Genomic DNA, 23,551 nt, shown 5'->3' on the forward strand with positions numbered 1-23,551 from the left:
CGTCACGTGTGAAGCTCGCGTCGGCCAGTCCAACCGGAAACTCGTCATCACGTCACGTGTGAAGCTCGCGTCGGCCAGTCCAACCGGAAACTCGTCATCACGTCACGTGTGAAGCTCGCGTCGGCCAGTCCAACCGGAAACTCGTCATCACGTCAAGTGTGAAACTCATGACACGGGTTATACAAATCGACCAGTCCAACCGGAAACTCGTCATCACGTCACGTGTGAAGCTCGCGCCATTTCACTTCCCACCATTTTGTCATCCTCATTCATCAGGCATTCAACACGTCAATATTTAACTTTGGTTCGACATTACCAAGATTATTGTAATTGAGTGAACTGGATTTTGTTTGTTTGGTTAAACAACCACGACCACAACCAACGTCTCCTGATTACTTTCTTCGACGCCATTTTAAAGCCGCTGCGGCTGAAACACCACAAAAAAAAATTCCTTCCTTCACCAACCGCTGGAGAGACGATGGAGGAGTAATCATCACGTGGTCGTCATTAACAACACGTCATTGTGTGTTTAAATGTGAGTGAGATTCCTTTTGTTCTGGTTTAAACACCATCGTCATAACGAGTGTGGTGAATTGAAGGTCGTGACGCGTGATCACATGTCGCGCGGCTCGCACACGGGATAGATAAAGCCAAGTCTCCGCGCGGTCGGGGGGATTGTCCCAGGGGCATTGTCATTTCCGGCGGCGGTCCACTTGGTGCTCGTTGAATGGTGAGAATTGAGAGTATATCGGACTCCGTGCTTATGCTGATTTATTTTGCGGTGATCAATTGCACATGTATACATTGCTGCTTATGTACTCCTAGCTGCACCTGTATTCCCTGGTGTGCCCGTAGAAGCGGCTTCAATCAAATGGAATAAAGCCTACACTCTGAAGGTTCTTCTCTCGCTTTCATTTCAATTTATTCCATTTGGTTTTCTCGGCTCTCTCAACCAACGATGGACAAGATCTACAAACCAGAGAGGTTCGACGCAGACCCAAACGCGACTGACTCGGAAATGAAATGGTCGCATTGGTTCCGTTCCTTCTCACACTATCTGACCATCATCGAAGAGGGAGCCGACAAATTGGCCGCCCTTGTGAAAAGAATCTGGACAGATTCTTGAGCATTGCTAGGAAATATAATCATGTCTCGCCCAGTGTATTCAGGCTCTTCTCGGAGTGCGACACCTACGATGCAGCGATCGACGAGCTGCGGGCGCTCTACGTGAAGCGCAAGAACGAGGTGTACATACGACATTTTCTCAACACACGCAAGCAAGCAGCCGGTGAGACAATCGATCAGTTCCTGCAAGCTCTGAGGCAGTTGGGAAAAGACTGCAGTTTCCGGGCCGTAACCGCCGAGGAACACCGAGATGAAGCGACCAGAGAGGCGTTCATCCAAGGGCTCAGGTCAGCCCACATACGGCAACGCTTACTGGAGAAAGCGCAACCCACTCTTGAAAAGGTAGCTGACCAGGCTCGAGCAATGGATACGGCTCAGCAGCAATCTGAGTCATATGGGACACCGATGCTGCTCATGAACGCCGCTACGGTGGAAACTCAAGGAACCCCACAGGGCACCCCTGACAGAGAGGATGGAGAAAAACCCGAGGAATCGGATACCCAGACCTCGTCAAGCTCCTCAGCAACTACTTCGGTTGGTAAATGCTTCTTTTGTGGGTACAAAAGACACCTCCGACACAAATGCCCCGCCAGAGATGCCACATGCATGAATTGTGACAAGAAAGGGCATTATGCCAGGGTATGTAAATCTACTCTAAGGAGAAATAAACCCACTTCTGCGGCTCTCTACTCACAAAAGAAACTAACTGCAGCCTCACCGGGGAATCTATCCAAGGCTATCATCAACGTACGAATTAACGGGCATATGGCTGAAGCTCTGATTGATACCGGTAGCTCTGAGAGTTTCGTCAACAGCTCACTAGCGAAGGGCAGGAAATGGAAGATCCACCCGACAGACAATACGGTTTGCATGGCCGCCACATCACAACAGTCCCGCGTACGAGGGTACTGCAATGTTGAATTGGATGTAAAAGGGTACACGCATCGGGATGTAAGGGTACTGGTGCTTCATGATTTATGCGCAGACGAAATTCTGGGTCATAATGTCCTCAAGCAGCACACGAGCGTCGAAATACCCTTTGGAGGAAGCAAACCTCGTCTAATTTTAAATGCTCTGACCACCGCAGAGGTATCGTCCCCCCTGCTGTTTGCTAACTTGTCGCCGGACTGTAAACCGATAGCGATCAAATCGCGACGATATACCACCGCCGATATGAACTTCATCACTTCAGAGACCAAGCGATTACTGGAAGAAGGGATTATAGAACCGAGCGATTCGCCATGGCGCGCGCAGGTGTTGGTCACCACCAACCAGAACCATAAGAAACGAATGGTTGTCGATTACTCTCAAACGGTCAATCGTTTCGCGCATAGACAAGATGGTCGAACGCGTGGCCAATTATAAAATATTCAGCACCATCGATTTGTGAAGCGCCTATCATCAAATTCCCATCCGAGAGGAAGACAAACCTTACACCGCGTTCCAGGCAGGTAGACGCCTCTACCAATTCAGGAGGATTCCGTTCGGTGTCACGAATGGAGTAGCTTGCTTCCAACGAGTTATGGACGACATCTCAGATGAAAACCTCAAAGACACTTTTGTTTACGTGGACAATGTCACGGTGTGCGGTAAGGATCGGGGGGAACATGATATGAATCTGGACAGATTCTTGAGCATTGCTAGGAAATATAATCTGACCCTCAACTACGAGAAATGCGTATTCTCCGCAAGGTCAATCGACCTTCTCGGCGACACAATAGCCGACGGCACGATTAAGCCCGATCCTGAACGATTGCGCCCACTTCGTGAGCTACCCCCACCTCAGGACCTGCAGACAATGCGCCGGGTGATAGGCATGTTCGCTTACTACGCGAGATGGATCTCCCAATACTCCGAGAAAATACATCCCCGAGTGCATTGCAAAAACTTCCCACCAGATGCCGCTGTTGTAAAAGCTTTCCACAGCCTCAAAAATGATATCAGTAATTCCGTGGTATTATCGATCGACAGCTCGGTGCCCTTCGTGGTGGAAACGGATGCTTCTGATCACGCGATCGCCGCGTCGCTCAATCAGTCTGGGCGACCCGTCGCGTTCTTCTCGAGAACTCTCTCTGGAAGCGAGCAGAGACACTCAGAAATAGAGAAGGAAGCGTACGCTATTGTCGAAGCCCTACGTAAATGGAGACATTATTTACTGGGAAACCACTTCACACTCGTCACGGACCAGCGATCCGTTGCATTCATGTTTGATGGGAAAAATAACGGGAAAATTAAGAATGAAAAAATTATGAGATGGCGGATAGACCTAGCTTGCTATAGTTACGACATTGTTTACCGGCCCGGGAGGGAAAACCCTGCTGCAGATACCTTCTCTCGGGTCTATTGTTCGGCGACAATCAGTCAGGCTTTGCAAGACCTCCATGTGTCTCTTTGCCACCCAGGGGTAACCAGAATGGCACATTTCGTGCGCAGACAAAACCTTCCCTATTCTATCGAAGATATTAAACAAATGAATGCTTCATGCCCTGTATGTGCTGAACTAAAACCCAGATTCTATGGCGCGGCATCTGGCAGGTTGATCAAGGCCACTTCTCCCTTCGAGAGACTAAATATCGACTTCAAAGGGCCCCTGCCGACCGAGACAGACAACAGATACATATTCACTGTTGTTGATGAATACTCAAGGTTCCCTTTCGCATTTCCGTGCTCGGATATGACCTCGGGGCACTGTCGTGAAATGTCTCTCTGACCTCTTCGCTTTGTTTGGGAAACCTTCGTATATACATTCAGACAGAGGGCCGTGTTTCATGTCGGCCGGGCTAAAACAGTTCCTATTAGAGCATGGCATAACAACTAGTCGAACGACGGGTTACAACCCACAGGGTAATGGGCAGGTGGAACGGTATAACAGAGTCATTTGGAAAGCCGTAACTCTGGCGCTGAAATCAAGAGGACTGGGCCCCGGGCAATGGGAGGTTACCCTTCTCGACGCTCTGAATTCCATACGCTCTTTGCTCTGCACGTCCACCAATGCAACTCCTCACGAACGAATGTTTACTCATCAGTGACGTTATGTTGACAGCCAAACGGTGCCCAACTGGCTAAGCCATCCCGGAACAGTGTTCATGAAACGCCCGGTACGACAAAGCAAGTATGAACCCATGGTGGAGGGGGTCGAACTCATCGATACTAATCCAGAGTATGCTCATGTCAGACTCCCGGATGGCAGGGAGACCACTGTGTCGGTTCGCCATTTGGCTCCCTCAGGTACTCCTCCCGCAGGTACACCACCATCTGGCACTCTTCCCTCTGACATCCCCTCCCCAGGTGTTCCCCCCCCAGGAACTCCACCCGGGAACGGTGGCGACGGAGATACCGCATTCCACCCGAGAGCGATCGAGGAGTCATCCCCGGCACGAGTCGAGGCTCACCAAGAGGATCGGAAGCCTCCCTCAAGTGAAACCGCCATTTACTCCCGGAGAGGTCGACGGATAAAACCCCCTCGCCGACTCGATTTGTAAAGGGGATTATCGGCATCCTCGATGCTCATGCTCCTATATGCTCATTATATCATATATCGATGCTCATTACCATGCTCCTACAACTCAAAATAATCCTCACTGCTTGGAATGTATGCTTCTGTGGTTTAAATAGTTCGCGTTGCTTGAAATGTATACTCCTATAGTGCTGAAGTAATCATGGTGCGTTAGTTGGACCTCTAGTTACATTTTAAAGACGGGGAGAATGTGGTGAATTGAAGGTCGTGACGCGTGATCACATGTCGCGCGACGCGCACACGGGATAGATAAAGCCAAGTCTCCGCACGGACGGGGTGATTGTCCCAGGGCATTGTCATTTACGGCGGCGGTTCACTTGGTGCTCGTTGAATGGTGAGAATTGAGAGTATATCGGACTCCGTGCTTATGCTGATTTATTTTGCGGTGATCAATTGCACATGTATACATTGCTGCTTATGTACTCCTAGCTGCACCTGTATTCCCTGATGTGCCCGTAGAAGCGGCTTTAATCAAATGGAATAAAGCCGACACTCTGAAGGTTCTTCTCTCGCTTTCATTTCAACCAGCACGTTGAGAGGACTAATCACCACACCGTGCTTGGAGCTATCCTGGTTTGTGATGTTTACATATTCCCAGTATCGGTTTCATTTCACACTTCGTATCTGATTCCTGAGGTCGGACATACGTCACAGTCACGTGACTTCGCTTGGTCACGCGACCGCCATGTTGGCAAAGGGGAAAACAAACGCAGCACCGGTCGCAGATCGCACGCACATCGTGGGTTTACTTGCCCGCAAAGCCGAGTGATTTGTTTTTTTTCTGTCGATGTATTTCAGATGAATTGTTGATACATCGTGTTCACCCAAGTGTTTTCAATGTCATATCAATATAGAGAACATTTGTGAGGTGATGCGTTGGCCACAGATATGGAGCCAAAATACAGTTAATTGGTCTTGATTCTTGGCCCTACCAGTTCCCCGGTGATTCGTGGATCGACAACCCGAAGGAATGGCCGAACGTGCGATACCCGGACGGATACACACGTATCGAGTCAAGACACCAGGTATGTAATTCAATTGTAAACCAAGTTTTAACTGTGTATTATCAAATATTACTGTACTGGAGTGTTAATATATTATTTCAATTATTTATGAACTCCCGAGCTGACGTGGTTAGTTAGTAATAGTTTTAATTGACCTGCCTTGTCTGCACTGTGTGACGGTGAGTCATCTGTGCTAGTTGTGGTTCAATCACTGACCCAGCAAGAATGTCAATGAATGATTAAAATATTGCTCACGTTCATGTTGTATAAATTCTGTGTTATCCCTGATTTTAATTATGTGTATGACTTTGTGTATGAAAAGGGGGGGGCAAAACAAAGAGACAAAGAGAGGGGGGAGAGAGAGGGGGCGTCACAATTCAAGAGAGGGGGCGAGAGGAGGGGGACGGGAGAGGGGGGGTGAGAGAGGGGAGAGAGGAGGGGTGAGACTAGGGGGGAGAGAGCGGGGCCAAGAGAGGGGAGAGAGAGAGAGGGGCGTCACAATTCTTCTTCGTTTGATATGACGTCACAATTGATGCTGGGGACCTGAGCATGTTTCCCAGTTGTTTCCCAAGTTATGGCCATTTATGATACGGTTGGTCCGATCTCATTGAAACAATACCCCAATCCAGTCGTCGTTTACGAGAGCGAAGGAACGAAGCTGCACATACTGGCACGCACCTACGGGCACGCACCTACGGGCACGCACCTACGGGCCCGCACTAGTCCTATTAATGTCAATCAAGGGCCAAGGCATTAATGTTTTTGCGTGATGTACCATTGCTTAATTGCCCTGGTACTATTTTAACAACTAACCACAGAATATATTTTTATTTTTAATCTCAGGAGTGTTTACACATGAGGCAATAAAAACTACCGATCACTGGAAGCCCACAAATTTTTTGTCTCTGGTTGGGTGCAGACTGTGCTACACAAAAATTTTGGAGGTAACCATGTCCTTTTCAGAGCTGACGTCAAGCCATCATGGAGAGTGACCAAAGAACCTCACCATCCTTGGGTCTGACTTGGTATGAGATAAAAGGAGAGTTCTGAATTTTTTTGCCTTGTTATTAGTACAACTGAAAATGCAGCAACTTTTCAGCATTGTTGCAAATAATAATGTGTAATAAAGGCTACGAAAAAAACAAACTTGTAACAGGTACGAGTCGAGTGCCGTGCGATAGCGATAGCGCTAGCGCTACATACACCGCTGCAACACATAGCAGGGCGATCCGAGCGAACGAGGTACTTTGTTTTCCCCTTCGCCAGCGTTGCTATGTGGACATTGCATTATGGGTCGGCGAAGTTCCCGGATGTCCGACCCCGAGAATGGGCGGTGTATAATTTTTTTTATCATCAGGAAGAACGATTCCTTAATGATTTTACGAAGAATCAAAACTACAATTTCCCTTTTAAAAACTCATTTCGTTGATTTAATATCTCGCTCAGGCTTTGTGTGGAGATGGCCGACAGAGTCGGTACAACGAACCGGCGAGGAGTTTGTTCTGGATGTTCGGTCACGAGGAGGCTGTTCGGCTCGTGCTGCCTGCGTCACAGCAACACGTGGGCATGCGTTCCATTAGCAAGCGGCTTGTTTGACGAAAAACGCTCAAGCAAGCATTCCAACGGAACGGAGTGCTTGGCACCGCTTAACTTCATGGCAGTTCTCACTGTAAATCGTGCTGTCGTGGGACTCAAAGAAATGCTGTCTGGATGTAGTTTTCAGTTTTACTTGATCATCTTTGCCAACAACTTCCCCAAACAAATTGTGGTTGCAGCAGAGAGAGACAGACAGACAGACAGACAGACAGACAGACACACACCCCTATATGAAGAGGAAAATGACGATAAGAAAAAGAGCAATCAAAGATTGTCGACCCTCGCCAGGACTTGTTTTGTGGAGTTTTGTGTGGTGTTTGTTTCCTGATGTGTTACATAATTAATAAGACATAACTGGAACTGCCACTTTCTAACTGCTGGCAGTGATGACTGGGTACCAAGATGTCCCGCTTTGATGCAACTCCGCTTTGATCGGACACCTGACCCTGACCCATGACGGTTTTTTTTTATTATTACTCAATTGAATTTAGAATGGGATTAAAATATATTAAATTAAAATCAAATGGATGACCAAATCGGTTCCGTCCTGCTTTGGAATCATCAGAAGGAACCCGAACAAGCAAAAAGCAAACATTAAGTCATCATGAGGAACCTGGATAGGATTCACATTTCAGCTGGGACTCCTCTACCCTCAACCCATCCAGGCACAGACAAATAATCCTTGTTCAAATTAAATGCAAGACAAAAAGAACCCACATCAAAAAAATTTTAATGACTGGCTGCCAGACCATGTGTCCAATCAGCTTGAAATTTAAAACATTTATTCCCCATCATGACTTAATCATAAATGTGAAATTTCTTGTTGATCGATAAAGCCGTTCAAGATAATTTTTTTTTTTAAATATGTTTTTGCTCAAACCAATATGGCTGTCAGACCATGTAACCTATCAATTATTTGTGAATACCTTGGTATCCTTAAGGTTTGGGTAACATTTTTGTGAAGTTTCCCCTCAATTTGTGCAGTCGTTCCAGAGATTTTTACAGGTTTTAGAGGAGGAGGAGATTGGGACCACACTCTGGGCAGAGCGTTGGTGCTGCTGAAACAGTCTCCTTGGCTCTTGGGCACAATCCTGGACGGGTCGCCACTCCGACACAGTATACCAGCATGCTGGCACTCATTTTGCCGAGCTCAGAAGGATTACAGGCCAAGTTAACCCCACCTGGTATTAATTCAACAGCTGAACGGCAATTGAACTCAGGACGCTAGGATCCAAAGCCCACCACCCTAACCATTAAGCCAACACCAGGCATATTACTACTAATGATCTCTAGTAATTTGTAAGCACATATTAATAAATTTCCAAATACAAGTTGGCTTGTATGTGTATATTTGGAAATTGCATCTATTCGAAAATGTATAAAATGCGTCTATTCGAAAATGTGTAAAATGCAAGACTAAACCACTCGATCATATGTTTCAAATAACTTTATTAAAGCATTAAGAAGATTGTTGTTTGCTCAAATGAAGTCATAAAAAAGCAAATTTATAAATATATGAACACAGTGGAAAGGAGGGAAACATACCAACAGCAGGGTAGAGGGGCATATCAGAGGGACATTTTGAAGGAAGAACATGTGAGGGGTGGGTGGGGGAGGGGAAACATCCAGAAAATAAAGTGTGAACTCAAAAATGGATGTTTTACACCTGCAGCAAAAATTTACCAAGAAGTGCAACATGGCAGTGATGGCTCATGGCCTTCTCATTTCCTTGATTAAGGTCATACTATATCGTGTGACTAATCGATATCCTCGATGTAGTCATTCGGAGTCGATGAGCCCTTGTATATTAATTTCCATTCTGCTTTTGGAAAAAATTTTTTCATGTAATAGGTTAGATTCCAGACAGAGCATTGATCTTTGAACAGGCAGGCGCAATCCAAGCTCTGCCTCTCTTCCCACTGAGGTCATGTGATGTGTGATAGTCGATTTGCCAAAAGCGCCATCTTTCATGTTTTTATATCAATTTGATTTAGAATTCAAAGTTCTCATTGTGACACTTCCACATATGTGAAATTAATGTGGCAAGGCCAGCAGCAAATTTATTAGAAATTGGCCCAGAGGTTTGGAAACATATCAGCAACAATCAAGCACACATAAACATATACACTGTATATATATATATATATATATATACATATATATATATATATATATATATATATATATATATATATATATATATATATATGCTTTGGAGTGTGAAAAAGTCACGATGCAGAATATGTGTTGAAGTTTATTTTTAATTGAATGCTTAAACAATCATTCCAATTTCACGAGTTTCATCTTGTCAAAAAGGAATTGGCTGCTCAAAACAAATGGCATATTGTAATGCAGCACAGCAGCTGCACCTCTCTTAACACAATTCTTTCAACTCGTTGTGGGCTCAAGGATCACCACACAGGTCACAGAGTTGAAGCCGCATTACCTTTCTCAGAAACTGCTGCCAACTTCCTCCCTGTGCTATCCCTTTTGCTGGCTGCAAGCAGTTCCTGTCATGCCTGCACCAGCACATGGCACCACCCCCTCCTTCCGGGGCACGCTGAACTCCATGCCACCATCGGGTGCATGAACCACCACCTTTGCGGCAGCTATGCAGATGAAACCACAAATACAGCGAACGTGCTCGATAATCTTATCACACGAGTTCGGCTTAGCTTTGGGTTTATGGTTATTCTCGTTGTGCATTCACCACATGCAGAGTGTCCCATCGGAACCACATATGAGCATTTCTCGAAAAGACTATGTTCCACGGCTCAAGACTCCAAACTTCCCCATATTGCAACAAATTTATTAAGTAGTCTCGTGGGGAGGATAACGTCCCTGGGAATATAGCTTTTGATCGTTTGAAGAAATCGTTTGACATTTGTATATTAATGATGGTTTTCCATAGGTTTGTTTGTATGTTCTCATTTTCACATGATTTCTATGATTGTTTCGATGAAAATACTACATCGGTTTGATGATCCTGACATTCCGAACAGAAGCAATTTCCTCTCCAAAGACGTCAGACATTTTCCTCGTGGTCAGTCAATAGAGATTGCGAGAAGTACTTTCTGTGACGAGCAATGTTTCCAGCCCCAAGTCTTGTGGAAAACATCTTGGAATATAATCATTTTCCACTTTTGGAGTCGACCTCTAAGGTCAAGACAAACCATTACTCATTTTGTTGCTTGGTTTGGAGCACAGACAGTCCTCTTATATATGTATATATATTGTTGCAGTTTTGGAAATTCACAAAACACCATTCAGGTTCCCTGAAGATCAGTTATTTCAATAAGTAAGTGTTTCAGGTTAGGATTCCCCCACCAATGTGTAAAGGGAATTATCCGTGTGCCGGGCTGTGAATCTTCAGGTAGCGTTATTCTTTTCTATCTTTTATTTTAACAACATCTACAAAAACCCGATCATCCCCGAACAACAGGAACGCCATCATCTTCAAACAAACATCATAAAACCATCACCTCCTCCTCGACATCCGCAAAATGCCGTTGGTTGCGAACCAGCAGCACAACAGTAAAGCCACATCACACTGTCCGTGTGCAAACAGCCGCAACGCGGCTGATTTGCATATTCGGATCAAAAAGACGTCTTCCCCTGAAATCACCCTGTGACGTAAGAGATGGGGTTTCCCACCAGGGGTGAAAGGGCAGAGGTGAAAGTGGCACCAGCCTTGGGTGAAGAAACCGAGAGTGGCTTACCCCCCCCCCCCGGCTATAAAAAGGGCAAAGTCGAATTGCCAGAGGAAGTCGGGAGACGGGAGAGAGGAAGGCACATTGAAACAGTCGGAGGGGAGAGATGAGGCTGGTGGAGGCTGGAAGGACGGAGTTTGGAGTCGCTGAAGAGAGAGGCGCATCGGAGCTCGGCGGTCTGAGCAGACGGTCTTGAGGGCATCGAGTGATGCTGAGGGGTGAGCGGGTTCTGAAAGAGCATCAACTCTCAGAAAGCAAGGCCCGTTCGCTCCTCTGAAGCGTCGTCGGCAAGGCCCGATCGACCAGGCCACGGGGAAGGCCAAGCGACCAAGTAGAGCTGCCGTGAAGCTGCTCAAGCCGCTCAAGCGACTGGCGCGTTTTGCGACGTCCCAGGTGGAACAGAGACACGGGTCGCCGACCCGAAGACCCTCGAGTCCCCACCAGGGGCGACCAGGTAACCAGCCCGGTCTCTCGGAGCCCTTCGGTCATCCCGGCTCTGAGTACCATTAAAGGCTCACGAGCCATATTCTTTTCCTTGGGTTTTGTACGAAAGTCTGTGGCGCCTTGTCTCTCTTAAGTAGAACTGATTAAGTGCATGACTGTACATTATTGAATACTTCGGCTGTTGGCTTTTGCTCGTGTCTTATCCCTATTCCCCCATCGATTGCTTGCCTGCTGTATAAAATAAATGCCCCATTGTTTGAATGCATCTGCTCGTTGTGTCACTTTCCCACCATTGACTGCCACGACGCGTTCTGGGAATTAGCAGGCTCTTAAGGCCGATAAACGTGACAATTTGATCCGACAGAACTTGGCGATTTAAAACCGCTCGGCAAAACGCACACGGGACGAGCGCGCTTAGCGGCTCATTCCGTACAAGTCTCCGTCGAGGTATAAATTCTCGGTATTTCTGTCTGCGTGGAAAATTAGGTATATCGAGATTCGGCGATTGACCCTGTACCATGCGGACAGGATATTGACAAGTTTATGGTGTGTTAAGGCACCCATAGCAGGTTTTTGGGGGTTATCCGGAAGGCTACGACTGAATTCCGGCTTTCGGCGGGCGCGCAACTGCGTTTTGGCTGAAGCAGTCGTGCGTGGCCGTCGGAACCGCGTAATTCGTAACTATATATATATATATATATATATATATATATATATATATATATATATATATATATGTATATATGTATATATGTATGTATGTACATATGTATATATATATATTTATGTATATATATATATATATATATATATATGTATGTATGTACATATGTATATATGTATATGTATGTATATATATATATATATATATATATATATATATATATATATATATATATGTATATATATATATATATATATATATATATATATATATATATATATATATATATATATATATATATATATATATATATATATATATACTTTCAGAAAGAGTGATGTAACTTTAATGTTTATATACAAAGAAACAAACATTTCTTGAAATCTTATGACATGGTATTTTCTATCACTGATTGCTATTACAATAAGTCATTGTTAGAGTTAGTGAGAGCCCAAGGTCTGAAATTGGCATTTACACAAAATCCTTGAAATTGATGTTCTCGATGTTGTGCCCCTCCACGGTTCAGACAGGCATTGATCCTGACTCCAAAGTTCTGTCCAAATTTCCTGTCGGTCTCATGTGGCATTGCTTGGAGGTAGTCTGACACCTGCTTCAGATCATCCAGTGTGGCAGGGCGGTTCACATAGACAGAGCCCTTGGCAGCCTCCCAGAACCAGCAGTCCAGAGGGTTGAAGTCATGGCTATGGGGTGCCCAGTCATGATTGGTACCCAAGACAAAAGGCGGTTTCTGAAGAGCTGCCGCAGGAAAGTGACGGTGTCACCAGCTGTATGCAGCTTGGTTAGTGTTCACCATTGATCACCGTCCTGCTGTTATAATTCTCAAACTAGTAAGGCCCGAGCATTCCCCACCTGGCATTGATTAATAACAGCATACGTGGCAGATTGGAGGTGACGAAAACCACGTTGGTAGGAATCGAAAATGGGTTTTTCTTTTATTGATTTATTATTTATTGCATGTGATCAGAAGTGAAGTGACTGCGTGCAGAATCCTGGAGGTCTGTGACGTGTCCCTCAGTGAGGGAAAGCTCCTGATATCAGACAGCCTTGCATATTGTCTGATACCCCCAAATGATTTGGGGGTGTTAAGAGAACAAATGAACGAAAATAATGAAAAACTGGAAACCGGATTGATACCTTACATATTGGCTCGAGGTCACTACAGGTCTTTCAGTCAATGTCAATCCTTGTGAGTGCAATGGAAGGGAAACATTATATTTTTAAAATTGATCGTACTTTCCATCCATTATGGGTTTTGATGATACTAAAACATGTCTGCGGGTTTTCAGAACCAAAACGGGTCAAACCCGTGAAATGCGGGTCACTTGCCATCTCTAACGTTTGGTTTGAAGTAATTTTTAATTTGTGAAGTACCGATCGTGTACAGCCTTTTTGGCTGCTGGTTGCATCATTGGTTAGGGTGCGGCGATGCCGCTGATGCTGTGCCCCTAATACGAGTACACTGGTGCTCATTTCACCAACCTCAGAAGGATGGCAGGCTGAGTCAACACCCTGGTGTTGATTCAGCGGCCGACGGGGGCTCGAACTCAGGACCTGAGGATCCCAAGCCACCACCCTAATAGCTAAGCCAATGCCAGGCTCATTTGTGAAGTGAAGTGTTATAATCAATGTTTTCAAGTTTAAAATGAATGACCAAAGTAAGTCAGTCAAGGCAGGTTCTCCTCCACCCCCCCTCTCAAGTCAAGTCAAGTCAATCAAGTCAATTGATTCAAGGCAGAAGTAAGTCACTCCACACCCTCTCCCACACCTCACCCTCTACCTCCCCCATCTCTCTTGTGCACGATCTCCTCTCTTCCCCCCTCCCCCTCTCAAATCAAGTCAATCCTCCAAAGTCAATCACGTCAAGGCAGAAGTAAGTCTCTCCACAGCCTTTCCCAACCCTGACTCCCTACCTTCCTCCTCTCCCCTGTGCAATATCCTCTCCCCCACCCCCTTCCCCACTCACCCCTACCTCTATCCTTCCCTGTGAAAGATTCTCTCCCCCTCCCCCCTATGCAGTGTGTGCCTATTTGTGAATGTCTTTGCAGCTGTGGAGGAACTCTGGAAGGGTTTCATCATTGCTTTATGCAGCTTCTTTGGTGAGAAGAGCATGGGAGGAGTCAATAAATAAATATATATGCCTGGTGTTCGCTTAATGGTTAGGGAGGTGGGCTTGGGATCCTAGGTTCCTGAATTCAAATCCCGCTTTGCCATTGAATTAATATCAGGTGGGTTTGACTCAGCCTGTCATCCTTCCAAGGTTGGGAAAATGAATGGCAGCTTTTTTTTCTTTTCTTTTTTTTGTATACCTTGTCGAGGCTCGTATGAGAGCGAACACACAATGCACATCATGGGGGACATGAGACAAGAGAGGAGGGAGTGGGAAGGACAAAACAGTGCTGAACAGAGACATTAGGACATCTGTGGAAGGGAGAGGGATGGGATGGGGAACATGGGGCATAGAAAATGGACATTACAGGGACTTTCAGGAAGGAAAGCAAGGAATTTGAAGGAGGTGGGCTTGGGTGGATTATCGGGGGTAGAAAAGATCGAGGATTTGGATGGGGGATGATAAGAGGTGGTGGTGAACAGCTGTTTTGAAGGCCTGGAGGGAAGAATGGGAATGAATAGAGTGAGGGAGTTTATTCCAAAGGTGGGAAAAAAGAGGAATGAAAGAGTGAAGGTGAGCAGTGATTCGTGATTTTGGTAGTTTTACCAGAAGGGGGTTGTTGGCGGACCTTGAGCGCCCTGCGGAAATGTGGTGGGGACAAATCGCAGAGAGCGCTGTGGGGGGGGGGAGGCTGGAGAGGAGACGGTAGAAGACAGTAAGACCACCGACCAACCTGCGGTGATTGAGTGAGAGGCCCAAAGACTCAGCCTCATTGCGGGAGATGCCAATGATCCGAAATGCCTTGGTTTCCACAGCATGAAGCCGAGAAAGGTGGGAGGCAGGAGCACCAGCCCAGAGGGGAGAGCAGTACTCCATCAGGCTTCGGACAAAAGTTTTGTAAGTGGTCAGGAGCTCAGGTGGGTCGAGGAAGGACTTTGCACGATGGAGGATTCCCAGTCGGCGACTGGCTTTGGAGGCGAGGTTTGAAATGTGACTTTCCCAGTAAAGGTCATGGCAGATAGTGAGACCCAGAAGCTTGAAAGAAAGGACTTCTTCCAGAGGATTGTTGAGAAAGTGGATGGGGGGGTTTTCTAAACGGTCCTTTGGACGAGACATAGTGAGAGTGTGAGATTTGTCCGGATTGTAAAACATGTTCCACGTGTTGGACCAGTTTGTGATTTTATCCAGATCTGCAGTGAGTGAAGAAGAAGCTGCTGCTTGCCGGTCTGAGGGATGACAGATGGTACGGCAGAGGGTGGAGTCATCAGCAAACAGATATAGAGGATTTTCCAGAGAGTCGGGATGAAGATTGCCGACTTGCTGGGATGATTGAGGGTTTGAGTGATATATATATATATATATATATATATATATATATATATATATATATATATATATATATATATTGTTACGAATTTGGAATTCGATTGCACACAACATACACGTTCCTTTAGTCAGCTATGTCGATAAGTGCTTGTTCCCGAGATAGCTCATCTTTCATTGTTTAAATGTTCAGAAATCGATTAGATGCGCTGCGGATCGATTTAATAGTTCGGGAACGAACAATCGAGACATCCCTCCCCCTCTTCTGCGAAGAGGAAGAACCCTGCCGTCCCGTGACTCATGATGTCAACAACTCCCTCCCACCCGTGGTTGAGCGGGGGGATGGATCACGAGGGCATGAGTCACGCCGGGCGTGGAGGAGGGGTGGTGGAGAAGGATAAGAGGAGATCTTTTTCTTTTGTTCGTGGGCAGAGTTGGAGAAGGGAGTCGAGAGTAGCCGTTCAGCAGACCTTCAGGTCCTGTTTGGCTTGGGTTTGGGTTGAGGCCTTCGGAAGCTTTTTGCTTCGGCTGGCTCAGTGAGCTTCGGCTGCGGCCTGGCTCGATAGGAGGCTTTTTGCTTTTATGGTTCCGTGAGCTTCGGCTTCTGTTTGGCTCGGGAGAGCTTTTTGCTTCGAGCTGCTTTGCTTGGAAGGAAGTTGAGCTGGACGCTCGGCTCGAGCTGCGAGTGGTGGCTTCTTCTTCTTCTTGGTTCGTGGAGCTTTTTGTTCTCCATTTTGGTTCCCAGCTTGGTGCGACTCATTGGCCTCTTCTTGGAGGTGGTTCCTCGGGGAAGCGACGCATCGACGGGAGGGATCAGCGCCTCGTCTCACCAGCACGTGTTGAGAAGCGCAGGAGGATTCGCGGGAGCTCGGGAAGGATCGCGGCTCAGCGATTGGATCCAGCTCGCTCTCGCTGGAGCCCGGGTCCGAAAAACTTGAAGACCACACGAGGTGGAGAGGTTCGAGATAGGCTCTGGGTTTCAGCTCGTCTGTCCTCCGAGCTGGAGCTCGTTATTAAAGGCCTCTGCCACCATTTCTTGTGTGTGTGTGTGTGTGTGCGTACGTGTGTCCGTGGGCCTGTCTAATAAGTAGGAACTGCTGTTAAGTGCAAGTGACTGTACATAATAAGTAGACGGTTGTAGTTCTTTTGTCGTGCTTTTGTTGCTTGTATAATTACATACGTGTTTTGCCTTGTTTAATTGCACACATGCTTTATTATAATAAATGTCCTTGTGTGAATGTAAACCTGTTTGTTGCGTCCATTCCCTCATTGAACTGCCCCATCTTGCACTCGGAATATAGTTGGTTTTTAAATAGCCGGTAAAGTGATCTGGTCCGGCGAGGTCTGGCGATAATATCTGCTCGGTTATCCCAGAACGGAACGGACCGCTTAAGCGGTTCGTGTCCAAGCAGGCCTTCGCCGAGGTACGGTCCCTCGGTAGGTTACCCGCGCGGGTACTTAGGTATATCGATATTCGGCGATTGACCCTATTTCGTGCGGGTTGAATACGGACTGGGCAGTGGTGGGATTAAAAACCCACCCGTGACTGGTTTATGGCGTTGTTCCAGAAAGTCACGACTGGATTGTCCGTTCGGTGGGCGAACCGGCTGCTATTGGTTAGACGCGGTCATTTGCACGCCAACGGGCGGGAAATCTACAACAATATATATATATATATATATATATATATATATATATATATATGTATATATATATGTATATATATGTATATATATGTATATATATATGTATATATATGTATATATATATATATATGTATATATATGTATATATATATGTATATATATGTATATATATGCATATATATATATGTATATATATGTATATATATGTATATATATATATGTATATATATGTATATATATATATATATATATATATATATATGTATATATATGTATATATATGTATATATATATGTATATATGTATATATATATATATATATATGTATATATATATATATATATGTATATATATGTATATATATATATATATATATATATATATATATATATATATATATATATATATATATATATATATTGTTACAGGCTGGGGGTCAGCCGCCAACCGACCGCTCTGAATGGAGCTGCAAGTCGAGTCGGCCTGACCGATCGCCCGGAATATAGATTGTCGCCCGGAGAACTCCGAGCGACGGGTCCTTGTACAAGAACCGAAATTCGCCAATCGGCAGATCACGTGGGGTGGGGTCGATTGCCAATCTTCAATGTACCTAAATACCCACGTGATCCAACTTCCGGGGTATTCCACCCTCGACGGATCTCGTACGGAACAAACCGCCGAGGCGAGCCTGTCCGTGCGCGATTCCGAGCGGCGTAATCGCCGAGAACCGTCGGTCCAAATGTCCCCTATTACGGCAAACCAACGGCTTTCTCACTCCCAACACACGAAATGTTCAGTCAATGAGGGAATGAACAAAACGAGCAGGTTTACATTCACACAAGGACATTTATTATAATAAAACACGTATGCAATTAAATTAGGCAAAACACGTATGCAATTATACAAGCACCAAAAGAACTACAACCGTCTACTTATTATGTACAGTCATTTACACTTAACAGCAGTTCCTACTTATTAGACGGGCCCACGGACACACACACACACACACACACACACACACACACACACACACACACACACACACACACACACACACACACACACACACACACACAGAAATGGTGGCAAAGGCCTTTAATCACGAGCTCCAGCTCGGAGGACAGGTGAGCTGAAACTCAGAGCTTGACTCGAACCTTTCCACCTCGTGTGGTCTTCACCTTGTCCGAACCCCGGCTCCAGCGAGAGCGAGCTGGATCCAAATCGCCGTGATCCTTCCCGAGCTCCCGCGAATCCTCCCGTGCTTCTCAACATGTGCCGGTGAGATGAGGCGCCGATCCTTCCTGTCGATCGTCGCTTCCCCAAGGATCCAACTCCAAGAAGAGACCGACGCATCGCACCAAGCCGGGAAACAAAATGGAGAACGACAAGCTCCACGAACCAAGAGGAAGAGGAAGAAGCCTCCACTCACAGCTCGAGCCGAACAACCGGCTCAAGTTCCTTCCAAAACAAAGCAGCAGCCGAAGCTCACTGAGCCAGCCGAAGCAAAAAGCTTCCGAAGGCCTCAAGCCAAGCAGGACCCGATGGCTGAACGACTGCTCTCTCCGAAGTAAAAAAGCTTACTCCTCCCACGGGACTCAGCACACGAACTCTGCACACGGGACTCAGAACGGGACTCTTCATGAACTCTGCCACGGGACTCCCATGAACTCAGCCCACGAACTCAGCCCTACCACGGGACTCCCACGGGACTCTTTTCACGGACTCCCACAAACTCTTTTTGAACAAAGACAAGATGTCCTCTTTATCCTTTGCACCCCCTCCCCCGCACCCGGCGTGACTCATGCCCTCGTGATCCACCCCCCGCTCAACCACGGGTGGGAGGGAGTTGTTGACGTCATGGGATGGCAGGGTTCTTCTTCCTCTTTGCAGAAGAGGGGGAGGGACGTCTCCATTGTTTCGTTCCCTAACTATTAAATCGATCCACAGCGCATCTAATCGATCTCTGAACATTTAAACAATGGAAGGTGAGCTATCTCGGGAACATGCACTTTTCGACATAGCTGACTAAGGGAACCTGTATGTTGTGTGCAATTGAATTCCAAATTCGTATCATATATATATATATATATATATATATATATATATATATATATATATATATATATATATATATATATATATATATATACCATGACGACACGACAATATGTGTCGTATATCAGTACTTAAAGCTTGTGTCTTGCCCCATGTCAGACACAAAACAAAAATTATGTTTTTGAATCGAAAAAAAAACAACTTGGTGTTCCAGTGCATTTATGGATCTTTCTTCGTAAACCTTTCTGTATGTTTTCATGAAGAATTTTACTTGGACAAAACAGATGAAAAAGCTATTGGGGCCAGAACAGAAAATGAAGTAAACAAGCATGACACCAAGAGAGAGATACAGAGCTAGGTGGAAATCTCATTTCCTATGTTGACTCTCACCAGTGTGTGTTTGTGGCCTACAGACATGTGGCAGACATCCTGCCATTGATGGTGTGAGCATTCTTTTGTGTGTAGTAATAGCATCATGTTTAAAATGTAATGTGCACACAAAATGTGTGCAGTAATTACTAATCAGTGTATCACTAATAATCACAGCTTGGTCGGTGAGTAGGTTGACAAGCCATACCCTTAGTGGGTCATTCTTATGATCGTGACAAGTTGTTAACATTTCTGTGGCTGAGAACCAACCCTGGGCAGGTCACCTCTCTGTAAAGAAGAGTTGATGTGACTGGAACTGTCATTTTGAGCATAAGAGTTAAACCCAAACCAGGAAGGCCCTTGACCTATTCGACCATCATGCCACTCTCGCGTTTTTTGTGCTTGATTATAAACCAAATAACAAAATTAAAGTGCAGGTGACAAGTTTCTCTACACTTGCATCCGTTATCACAAGTTGCTTAGACGTTTAAGTGCTATATTTATTTATTTCATCTGAGCACATATACTCAGGTCAGGTATGGGAGCATGTGCCATCTTGGATGCTGCTGTCCTGTCTGTGTCTGTTTGTGGTGAGGATGTTGAGGTCGTGGATAGATTCACTTACCTTGGCAGTGATATTCATGTCTCCGCAGGTTGTGAGCCGGAGGTCAATAGACGTCTGGGTCGGGCCTGGGGAGTCATGGATTCACTGGATCATGGGGTGTGGCGCTGCCGGTACCTGTGCGGGAGGACGAAAGTCCGAGTCTTCAGGTCCTTGGTACTTCCAGTCTTGCTCTATGGGTGCGAGACTTGGACTTTGACCAAGGATCTGAGACGGAGACTTAATTCCTTTGGTACCAGGTCTCTTCGGAGAATCCTTGGCTATCGCTGGTCGGATTTTGTGTCCAACGAGCGGTTGCTGAGAGAGACTCGGATGAGATTTGTTACCTGCATGGTCCGTGAGCGTCAGCTGCGGCTGTATGGACATGTGGCTCGTTTTCCTGACGCTGATCCTGCTCACCAGATTCTCTCAGCGAGGGAGTCTCATGAGTGGAGGAGGCCAGTGGGCCGACCACGTGCCTCATGGTTGCAGCAGGTTGACCATCATCTCAAGGAGATGGGGATGGGCCTGGCATCTGCCTGGGGGATGGCCAGACGGAGGCCCCTGGAGTACCGGCGGAAAGTGGACGCAGCGACATATACTCCTCACAAATAATTATTATGCAACAACTTTTAAAACTTTGAAATAAACTATAGATTCACAGTTCAGAAATTTCTGAGTCATGTTTATGCAAGCCACGGCTCTTGAGGAAAGAAACCCAAACAGGAAAGTGGACATGCAATATTAACAGGTAATGTTATATTCATCGTACCTGAAATGAGCGAATTTTTTTTTATAAAAAATCTCATGTTCAAATCACCTCTCATACAGAATCTGAATAAAGTATGTACATGGCCCAAGTCAATGCTCTCTTCAAATTATGCATCAATGTTTTCCAAGTGCTTTTATAAATGGCTAGACCTGATTAAAAGAATGGTGGAAGTGGGGGAAGGGGTTCCTCAATCAGCCATCGCTTCCCAGAAGAATGTTCGCCACAGTGTCCTTTTTAGCTTGCCTGTTCGAAGAACAGAGAGCTATAGCGATACCCCCAGCGTGAGCGTCAGCGTGAGCGTGAGCGTGAAAATGTTAAAGTTTCTGGTGCAAGTTATTTAGAAGCTTGTTATTGTACTGATAAGGTACTGTCAGACTGGACAGTTCACAGCGAGACCTTGTTCAGGTCACCAAAGGGGTGCGTGCAACCCATCATGAGGATCGCTATCTTGTCATTCTTGCAGAAGGAACCACTTTTCAATAATATTATCACTCCAGAATGAAACGCAAGGAACAGTCACCATACAATTTAGATCCAAGCAATTCGAAAGGAGCTTCAGGCAAATGGTATGAGGTCCAGAAGACCACTGTTGTCTACCTCAAACACATCTACAGTAGTACATGCAATGGGCGACGCAACATTACAAATGGAGGGTGAATCGTTGGTGCTATGTTCTTTTCACTGGCACATCTAGATTCATCCTCGACTTTAATGATGGATGTGAAAGAGTAGCTGGGTGAGGTGGGGAGCAATCGGTTTAGTGGGGGCAGTCCTCATTGTTTGGACGGGCATTCAATTTGGCCAAATAACTGATCTTGTCATCATTCTGAGGGGTGCTACGACTGGTGTCGGATACGCAGACGACTTCATTACACCTGTGTTCATTCCTTCTTGCACAATGGCAAAGTCCCGACCTCATCTTTATCAATGGCAATGCCCATCCACATCATGCGCATGCCATCAATGCAGCACCACAGGAACAAAACATTACTCGGATGGACTTCCCTGAATGAACTCTTGAATTCCAAATTCCTGACCTGGCCAACAGGGGATATGGCATCAGAAGCACAGCCATGCCACCCTCAGCCAATAATGCTACTCAGTGTAATATGCTGCATACGAAAGAAGATGACGACGACCAAGCTGTCACTTTGAGATGTTGTGCAATTCCTTGACTCTGGGGTCAATTCCAGTTCATGAGACTGTGTATGGACTTGGCCACCACATATACTTCATTCATTACAGGGAGGTGTATTTGTGGTGGCCAAGTCCATACACAGTCTCATTAACTGGAATTTACCCCAGAGTCAAGGAATTGCACAACATCTCAAAGTGACAGCTCAGTCGTCGTCATCTTCTTTCGTATGCAGCATATTACTGTGAGTAGCATTATTGGCTGAGGGTGGCACGGCTGTGCTTCTGATGCCGTATCCCCTGTTGGCCAGGTCAAGAATTTGGAATTCGGCCAGGGTGCGTGCGATAGCTCGTCTATTCTTCGCGAAGGATGCCGTGGGATCTTTTACTTCCACCAACTAATGCAGGCAGTCGGAATGCCCAGTTTAATGTCCATCCGAGGGATGGCACACACATTGATACGTCACCCTGCATGCGAGACATCAGGATGACAGTTTTAGCTGGATTGAGATTCAAACCCAGGCTAGATGGCTCAGAGATAAGTGTGCATACCTGTAGCTGCCATTCTGCCTGGCCCGATGTCATCTGATTTGGTTGATAACAAGACTTGCACAAGTTTTCACTTGGGACAACCAATTTGTACTTTCGTTTCAGAAAGCCATGTTGATTTTGCAATAGCAATGAACATTAGCATCCACTGATATCATGTTTATTTGTGAAGTGTCAGATCAAAGTACCATACTGATGTGTTTCAACCAGGATGGGAACAGTTTTGAACATACAGTACCATCAAAAATACCAATACAAGTCTCAGAACTTTTGTTGCTTGATTTGTATTTGTGAGAAGTAAATATTTTGAGTATTTCTTCATTATAAATAAAAGCTGATGCTTTTTATTCTTCCTTTTAATTCATCCTCCTCCACAGGACTTTCTCAGAGTGTGAAGTTTATGGAGGTAATTATTCTCACCCAATGTGTACTGGTACACACACGCTGATTCACGGCTTTATTTAACATATTTTGGCTTGTACCTGCTTGATTCGCACAAATTGCCATTTCAATGTTCTTGTGTTTTTTTAACTGGAAATATTTAATCCTGGTGTATATTTTTTGCTTATTTTAAGCCTCGTTATGGTAGCCATGTGGTTGCCAGATTACCTCTCCACTTGTATCAGTGGACAGCGAAATGTGTTGTGTATGTGAAGCAGATTCGAACCCCTCTGTGATTCCCCTCCAGCTAAACCCTCTCTCTTTCCTTCTCTTCTTATCTCCCTTTCTCTCTCTCTCTCTCTCTCTCTCTCTCTCTCTCTCTCTCTCTCTCTCTCTCTCTCTCTCTCTCTCTCTCTCTCTCTCTCTCTCTCTCTCTTAATCTCTCCTAATCTCTGCAGCACATCCATGTGAGCCCCATCAACACCACACACATTACAAAACCAAAGGAACATAACCAGGTAGTCCAGGATAAT

The 23,551-nt window shown here is 45.6% G+C and overlaps 1 protein-coding gene across 4 annotated transcripts in view; it reads left to right on the forward strand.

Moving 5' to 3' along the window:
• Nucleotides 1–236: 236 nt before the first annotated feature.
• The window catches only part of LOC147030204 (uncharacterized), a 32,294-nt gene continuing 8,979 nt past the window's right edge, over nucleotides 237–23,551 (forward strand). Inside the window, exons 1-4 of one of the 4 annotated variants that reach the window (XR_015056258.1) lie at nucleotides 237–535; nucleotides 5,102–5,215; nucleotides 5,578–5,667; nucleotides 6,566–8,521. Coding sequence is in view for 3 of the 4 variants with exons in the window: in XM_085874014.1 (XP_085730140.1) it covers nucleotides 1,024–2,490 (1,467 nt within the window). In the remaining variant the exon portion in view is untranslated. Of the gene's footprint in view, nucleotides 536–649; nucleotides 5,216–5,577; nucleotides 5,668–6,565; nucleotides 8,522–23,014; nucleotides 23,044–23,551 lie in introns of those variants that run through there. The other 3 variants (XM_085874014.1, XM_085874013.1, XM_085874015.1) reach the window with 3 other exon arrangements.

The sequence above is a fragment of the Eptatretus burgeri genome, chromosome 3 (genome assembly GCF_056783735.1).
Source record: "Eptatretus burgeri isolate ZD-2024b chromosome 3, Ebu_testis_v1, whole genome shotgun sequence".
Classification (NCBI taxonomy): Eukaryota; Metazoa; Chordata; class Myxini; order Myxiniformes; family Myxinidae; genus Eptatretus; species Eptatretus burgeri.